General features: G+C 48.8%; 1 protein-coding gene across 1 annotated transcript; it reads left to right on the plus strand.

Moving 5' to 3' along the window:
- Positions 1-359: 359 nt before the first annotated feature.
- LOC132249401 (uncharacterized) lies at positions 360-7750 on the plus strand. The gene is made up of 2 exons (XM_059724468.1): positions 360-3030; positions 3941-7750. Exon 2 carries the CDS (start codon positions 4901-4903, stop codon positions 6266-6268), a length of 1368 nt encoding a protein of 455 aa, XP_059580451.1. The 5' UTR covers positions 360-3030; positions 3941-4900; the 3' UTR covers positions 6269-7750.
- The last annotated feature ends 651 nt before the right edge of the window (positions 7751-8401 follow it).

The following is an 8401-nucleotide window of genomic DNA, read 5'->3' on the forward strand; positions in this document are numbered from 1 at the left end:
GATAATGAAGTTAATATGGGAAAGAAAACAAGCATTGGACCTGTTGTGAATGCAGTTTCTAGCTTATTTGGAGATATTCCAAGTTTTTATAGTCTTTAATTATCTGGATAGCTAGAAGTCCCCCATTAGAACCAGGGCCTGTGGCTGGAAAACTTCTGCAAAATCTCTTTCCCCCCCCCCTTCAGAGCCAGGTTGGGGACAGGCCATGCCCCTACCCCTCCAGAGGGCCAGGTTGGGGCTGGGCCGCATTCCTTTCTTTCCCCCTTAGGGTCTGGGTTGGGGCCACACCATGCCCCCAGTTCCTCTGTGGGGCCACTCTGGGGCTGCAAAAGGGAATGTTGCCTTGACAGAGGTGACAGCTAGAGGCCTGAGACCTATATGGGGTGCCCATGAGGACACCACAAGGTACAGAGCCAGACCTAATCCCAGAATTGTGTGGAAATAAGGGGAAATATTCTCCCATGTCTTGCCATCTTCACATCAGCCCTGTACTTTGTGCTGGAGCTAAACTCTTCCCAGAATCCAATCTAGCTAGTTACAAGCAAACTTGGATATGCCAACACTACACTGCAGTCACTCTAACTGAGAATTGCAGGAATCTAATTCCAAATAGTTTACATGACGAGGAGATGGAAGACGCAAATTAAAATAGATGGCCAACCTATTCTCTAAAACATTCTCTTTCCACTTTTGTTTTTCTCCCCTCTTCTGAACTTCAGCATGTGATCTGAAAAAGGGTCCAAAGTAATTTCTATATCATCACACCATTGGGACCACAAACTCTCTATGTTTACTGAAGTATTTTTCATTAAGTCAACAGCTTTAGCTCTTTTAATCTTTCCTCACAAGTCTATCCCTCCAGCTCCCTGACTACTTTTGTTGCTCATCTCTGAAATTCCTTCAGGTTGTTTGTATCTTTCTAATAATATGCTGCCCAGAAGTGAAGACAATATTCCTGCTACATTGGCACCAAAGACACAAAAAGCAGGGACTTTTACCATTCTTTTGTGTGGTATGATGCATATGTTCATAAATCCTAGAAGTACACTGGACTATTTTGGGGCTATTCTTTATTGCAAAACTAAGATTGTTTTTTTTTCTTTTTTTTTTCATAGGATCATAGAAAAGTAGAGCTGGAAGGGAGCTCTGGAGGTCACCTAGTCCAATCTCCTGCCTGAGGCAGGATCATCCCATTCCAAAACATTTCATACAAATCTTTTCCTAACATATTACTAAAACTACAGTCAACCTTGTCATAGAACCATAAAACATACCATCCTAACTTGCCACAGGTAAAGCAGAGGGCAATGACAGTCAGTGTCCTGCTGCTGCAAAGGTTGCTAAAGTATGCTCAAGAGATCCTAAAATGAGGGCCATGCTCACTGCTACAGAGGAAGGTAGAACGCCATGCTACTCAACACCCTAAAAAAATGTTAATGCAAAAGGTGGGTGGGTCCTCCTTTTCCTCACTGATTTTTTGTGGCTCAGTCTTAAGGGCAAGATCATGGCATGATGAAGAAGTAGATAAATTAATGGAGTTTCAGAGAAGTGAACAGGGTAGAATAGAACTGCTCTTTGGCACTTAAGTTGGAAGAACGTCCTTACCAGCCTTTCATCACAATACCCCCAGGCTGTCTCAGAGTTAATTCTTTTATTCAAAACTTGTTAAACTTGTAGGTCCACCTGAGGTCCAGCCCAGATAACAGAACTCCTTTCCATGATTGGTCCAAGTTCTCCACTTTCAGACCTGCTTTAAAGCTGGCCTCTTGTGCACAATACATGGCGCTTCCAGTCTGCAAACTGTTCAGGGTTCTTTTGAGAGTATCTGCCTCCTCTTCCAGCTCCCTGACTCTGAGTGTGGATCTAGCTTTGTGTTCTGCTTACCAGTCACTGGATCTTGACCCTTGATTTGAAACCCCCTCTGTAGACCACCAGCCCCTGACTCTGGCCTGGGGTCTTTCCCACACCTCTTATTCCAGTCTCTTGGTTTGGTACCCTGTCGGTTGATCTTCACTTACACACCACTGCCTAGCTTCTCATCTCCTACTAGTGCCTTAAACTCTAGCTAATAGACTGAGCTACCCTCACTGACTGTGACAGTTCTAGAGGGACATTCTGAAGAGTGAGAGAAAAGGTACAGCCATCCAGGGTCTCTACTGAAGTTGCCAGCTAGGAGGGTGCAAGAACTGGGCTGGTAGGATAGAAGGTTCTGGCTTGTGATTAAAACAAATGAAAAAAATGGATTGAGACTTGGTCCCGTAGGATATAGTATACGTGGAGTATAGTAATGGGTATATCTCATCCCAGGTTTTAGGAGCATTCACATCAATGGTGGTAGGCAAAGGATGAACAGCTCTCTTGAGCTGATTGCTTATACCCAGCAAAATGTGAAAAGTCAGTATGTCTTAACAGCTCTCAGTAAGACAGGTCACTGACATGGTACCACCTGATGAGGTTAGATTACACCCATGGTGAAAAAGTAAAGCTTGTGCTTCAGTGGTGGGCTGGATTTGGCCCTCAATTCAGTCAGTGTGGGAAGGAATAATTCCTGAAGCAGGTTACCTTGTTCAAGTGGATGGGTTTCAGCAACAGCACATGGAAAGAGTCCTTTCTGCCCAAACACCCAACAATGGAGTCAGCAACTTGTCATTCAAAGAATTGGAAGTGAAGAGCAGTTTAGGATGTGTTTTATCCCTACAAGAATCAGGATGAAACTCCCATGAAGATGGATGAGAATGAGAAGCATTAGAACTCTTTGTGGGATTACAGCTGTTATCGGCATTGTTAGCAGGTGTGACACTTCAGAATTAAAACTGCCAGTTTTATATTATTTTAGACATCTGAGTAGTGGGATCATTAAGAATATGCCCACTGGATTGGAAACACATAAGCATGCTTTTTACTGTTTTCTTTCTTTGTATTTCAGAACATTCATTCATTTTTTAATTCCGAATTTTAGTTTTGGTTGTATATTTGTCTTCTTTGAAACTATAAATGGCAGAAGCAATGGAGTTTTATTGCTGCATAAAGGTAAGAGACTAACCATTTCACTTTTGGTAGTGGTTCACCCCCCTCCTCCCAACCCTATTTGATTAATTCTGATGAATGAATAATTAAGACATGAAAGGAGTACAATCCAGTGCCAAAAATAATATCTAGTAACTAGATGCTGATTGTTCCCTGCCTTGTGCTCCAATATGGTTAGATTCTACAGACGTTGCCACAGGAGAACGTGACGTTGCTTCCCATCAGTGAAGAGTTATATCCTCCAAGTGCAGATTCCACTGGGAAAATTAAATATGTAGGGACTGAAAGAGGAACAGGAAAGGCTGCCCTGGAAGCAGGCTGTGCTCCCCAGCATGAGGAACGAGAATGAGTATCCTGCCTGCTGCTGCCCTTGCTGCCTGCCAGGGCTGCATGCTGTGGGAGGAGTATGGGAGGGGTTCCCACACCCCTCACCCTCCATCACACCCACACCCTGACCAGCCGAGCTCTGCACTGCCCCTGGGCATGGGTTCCACACTGCTACCAGCCCTAGCCCCACGCTCCTGCCCAGCTGCAGCCCCACCCCCATCCCTGACCCCCACTTCCCTACCTGCTGCCCAGAGGGAGTGGGATGCTGGGGATACCTGCAGCAGCAGCCCTGACCTGTGCTAGTGGGGCCGGGTCCTTGAGGGTGGGAGCAAGGCATAATAGGGTATGTTGAGGGCAGATGCAAGGGTGGGAGTGAGGCACCAGAAGCAGAAGGGTTGGGCAGGGTACAATTAATTGGGGGGCATCACAGGCTATATGAAAGTGCCTAGTGGGCTGGATCTGGCCCATGGGCCATATTTTGCCCATCCCTGCCGTAGGGCGACATGTAGGCACACTCTGCTATTCCATCCATGTGATAGTTCTGTGACTGTGTGAGGACTTCCAATTCTTCCTGTTTTTTTCCCAGGCTCCATTCATTCATGTATAGACACCTGAGGTAACTAGCTGCTTGCCATATTTCTCAGGAAGAATGAGATGACTTCCTCTGATGCCTCCTCCTTCTTGTGCCTCCTCCAGGTCACCTGCTTCCTCACTTACCTCAGAGCTTTGGTCTTCATCCCCTGATGAACCTAGTTTAAAGTCCTCCTCACTGTCATAACCCAAGGGTATGATTTTGTGTGTGCTTCGGCACTGCAGAATTATTTCCCGCCACAAGGAGCTTTCTTTGCATGGTGCAATTCTCAGTTGCATGGAGAAAACCCCGGTGCAAAGGAGTTCCCGCCACTCGCATGCAAATTTGTGTCCCACTATTGGCTGTTTCTAAATTATTCCCATGTGGCGGCTAGCGATTGGCTTGCTAGCCATATAAGAGGCTTGAGCGGTTTCTGCCCAAGTTGGAGAACTCCGAGGAGAACCCCACAAGGGAGGACTCCATAACCATCTTGTGGAGAACTCTAAGTGCGTTGTGGAGCTCAACGAACCCCTCGTGTGCCTTAGAGGAGGATACAGGGGCCTGATCAACCTCTAGCCTCCCCGTCGCCGCCTGATCTCTCGACGTACCCTTCCCTGTGCGCTTTCGTCACCTTGTCGGACTCTCATCATGGTATCCAGAGCTCTTCTCGGGTTATTTCGTCCGGTTGATTCGACGGGCTCGCGATTCTAGAGCTTTCAGCCGGCCTTGGACCAGAGTTCACGGTTAGAACTCTTGTTCGCTCTTCTTCTTTTCTATCTGTAACTGCAACGCAAGCAAGTTTTCCTGGCTGTACCATGACCATCTACGGTGTACGTAAAATAATCTTTAATCAACCTCTACGAGTCCGTGCCTAATTCTAGTCCATCAGGCCGCATTCCCCAACCCACGTGCCAGGGCTGCTGGCCACAGCCCACCGCGCGCCCCCGAAAGCCTCGGACCGCTCCTGGCCCGCACATGGTGACGAGGATGGGATCCGGGGAAAGCACGATGGAACTAGAATTAGTTAAGAACTGCCCTTGGCGCAGTGGAAAACGCCAAGTAGAGAACTTCATGGAACTGGAGGCACATATCGCTTACCACCAGGCGGGCGGAATGGGTGAGAGGTTTATCAGTGGACGCCTTTCGCTGAACGGAGAAGAGGGAGCTTCTGAAGACGGAGCCCCAAAAGAGAGGGAAGTGTACCTTCACCCTGCGGTATTCAGGTGTGTAATGAGTGATGAGCGGGTCCTGTTTAGGCCCCTCGACACTGTGTCCCTCGCCAGAGTCAACCCGGCAGGCGCAGTAAACCCGACCCTCACCCGGGAGTGTGCCCATTGCCTAAGGTGTGCTTGGGAGAGTGAAGAACCGGTGCCGATCGACCGGTTCACCCCCTTTATGCTGGCATCTAGATTGAGGGGTCGTGAGCTTCCATCCGAGCTCCGCGAAGATCTGAAGACGGAGGAACGCACCACAGATGAGAGGGTGGCCCCAAGGTACGACAAGGGGGGAATGCTAACTGCAACTTTTCGTACTGTAACCGATTTAATGCAGAAGAATTTAAGTTTGAAAGCCCAGCTGCGTATGGCCGTTCAAGCGGTCAAAGAAGCGGCTGCGAAAGAAAATCTTGAGACGCCACGCCAAGATGGCACCGAGCAAGAGGGAGACCGCGTGGAAGAACCGGAAGAGAAGGGTGGAGCTTCGGAGGAACACGCGAGAGTTCGGTCGGCGACCCCGCCCACCGACGCAGCGTCGCTTCCGGCGACCACGCCTTCTTGTCGACGGAAGGGAGAATCGAGCGGAGGAGTGCATCCGCCCCTCCTGCCTGAAGTAATAACAACAGCAGTGACTCCCGCAGCAGCAGTTCATCCTGTAACAACAACCAGCCGAGTTGCTACTACCTACTATGCTCGCACCAGAACTGAACTACAGGATTTGTGCAGAGAATCAAGAATCCAACCTGAAGAAACTCTAGCTGTATGGTTGGGACGTTTGGTCGTGGAACTTGGATCCGACCTGCTAAACCAGGAAGAAGCAAGCTTCTTGGTCAGACAAGCTTCGTGGAGTAGAGGACATGTCACTGACATCGACATGGTGGTGTTTAATGTTCACTGGCCTATTCCACTGCCAGCTCTTGTTGCAGGACTGATCGGTCAAAAAGCCCACGCATGGCATGACGGACGGCGCAAAGCAACTCATGCTAGTGATAATCAGAGTCTCGTACTGTGCCTGGAACCCCAGAGCATGTGCGCTGGGACTGACATCACTCCAGCGAATAAGACCATGGCCTTACTGTCATCTACGAGATCCTGGAACCGTTCCAGTAACCATTCACAGCATAGATAGTTGTCTTGAGGTTTATGGGCGAAAGAACAGCGTTGTCCTCCGGATTCTGCTTAACCCAATGGTGAACCAACCCGTGAGTAATCTTCTGCGTCAATTGTCACGACTGCGTATCCTGATGGAGCCAAGAATATCCAGCGATCGGGAACGTCGACACCCGACCGAGGCTCAAGGCGCAAGACATCGAGAATCCGATCTTCCATCGTTGCCACAGAGAACACCAGAGGAGCAATACATGTTTGGATTTCTCCTACAGTGTTCTGGACTCAATAAGCGGCAACTTTGGATTTTAGGGGACGCAGGCCAATGGCAACTGGCCTATGAGTTAGGTTTCCATTATCTAGAAGAACTGGATGACGACTCCTCGATAATTTCATCTAGTTGAGTGTACAAGAGAGGGTTGTCCGAAGTAGCAAACACCTGTATTATATGTTTTAGAAATGATAGTGTGGTTCCATGTGAATTTTGTAAATATTAGTGAAATAACTGTTTTAAGAGAATTCTTTTCACAGATCCGGAATTCAGAGTGCGTGGCGGAGAGAAGCCCCAAGAAGGAGAACATCATCGGCAGAAGTGAGGGCTTGACGCACGACTTCGCCATGACGCCCACTGAAGCCCTGATTGTTCAATTTTTTGTTATGAATCTGGTTATGTGTATATGTATTTGTGCTGGCTATTTAATTCGATCCCTGGAGGACGAACTTCTTATGTTAGCTGATTTTGTGTTTACCCGTTTAGTTCAACGACCAGTTATAAGAGCTACTGGCAACCCGAGTGATGAGCATGTGGTATAATTTAGCTATGCCTTCAGCAAGGGGGGGATGTCATAACCCAAGGGTATGATTTTGTGTGTGCTTCGGCACTGCAGAATTATTTACCGCCACAAGGAGCTTTCTTTGCACAGTGCAATTCTCAGTTGCATGGAGAAAACCCCGGTGCAAAGGAGTTCCCACCACTCGCATGCAAACTTGTGTCCCACTATTGGCTGTTTCTAAATTATTCCCACGTGGCGGCTAGCGATTGGCTTGCTAGCCATATAGAGGCTTGAGCGGTTTCTGCCCAAGTTGGAGAACTCCAAGGAGAACCCCACAAGGGAGGACTCCATAACCATCTTGTGGAGAACTCTAAGTGCGCTGTGGAGCTCAACGAACCCCTCGTGTGCCTTAGAGGAGGATACAGGGGCCTGATCAACCTCTAGCCTCTCCCCGTCACCGCCTGATCTCTCGACGTACCCTTCCCTGTGCGCTTTCGTGGAAAGTCACCTTGTCGGACTCTCATCGTGGTATCCAGAGCTCTTCTCGGGTTATTTCGTCCGGTTGATTCGACGGGCTCGCGATTCTAGAGCTTTCAGCCGGCCTTGGACCACAGTTCACGGTTAGAACTCTTGTTCGCTCTTCTTCTTTTCTATCTGTAACTGCAACGCAAGCAAGTTTTCCTGCCTGCACCGTGACCATCTACGGTGTAAGTAAAATAATCTTTAATCAACCTCTACGAGTCCGTGCCTAATTCTAGTCCGTCGTGCCGCATTCCCCGACCCACATGCCAGGGCTGCTGGCCACAGCCTGCCGCGCGCCCCCGAAAGCCTCAGACCGCTCCCGGCCCGCACACTCGCTAGGTTAGAGAGCCTGTCTGTGAAGATGCTCATCCCTCTCTTCATCAGGTGGATCCCAGATTTTCCTGGAAATCCTTCATCTTGGAACAACATGAGTGGTCAAAGAAGCCAAAGCCCTGCTGTTGATACTATCTGCTCAGCCATATGTTGATCTGCAGGATGTGTCCACTCCTGCCCAGGAGCTTTCCCTTGATTAGAAGGACCGAGGAGAACACCACCTGAGCCCCTATCCCCTTCACCCTTGCACCCAGAGTCCTGTAGTCGGTCTCCTTTGGTCTGCTTAGGGTCACCCTGGCAGTATCACTGGTGCCCTCCTGGATGAGCAGGATGGAGTAGTAATCAGAGGGCCAGATAAGTCTTGATAATCCTTCTGTGATGTCTCAGATCTGGGCTCTAGGCAAGCAGCAGACCTCCCGAGAGAACAGGTCAGGTTGGCACATGGATGCCTCCATCTCCCACAGAAGGGAGTCTCCAACGATCACCACCCATTGCTTCCTCTTGGTGGCAGTGGTCTTGATCCTCCC

Source organism: Alligator mississippiensis, chromosome 3 (assembly GCF_030867095.1).
Source record: "Alligator mississippiensis isolate rAllMis1 chromosome 3, rAllMis1, whole genome shotgun sequence".
NCBI classification, from domain to species: domain Eukaryota; kingdom Metazoa; phylum Chordata; order Crocodylia; family Alligatoridae; genus Alligator; species Alligator mississippiensis.

Coding starts and splice junctions, on each gene's coding strand:
- LOC132249401 (XM_059724468.1), top strand. CDS start 4,901: ATGGTGACGAGGATGGGATCCGGGGAAAGCACGATGGAACTAGAATTA.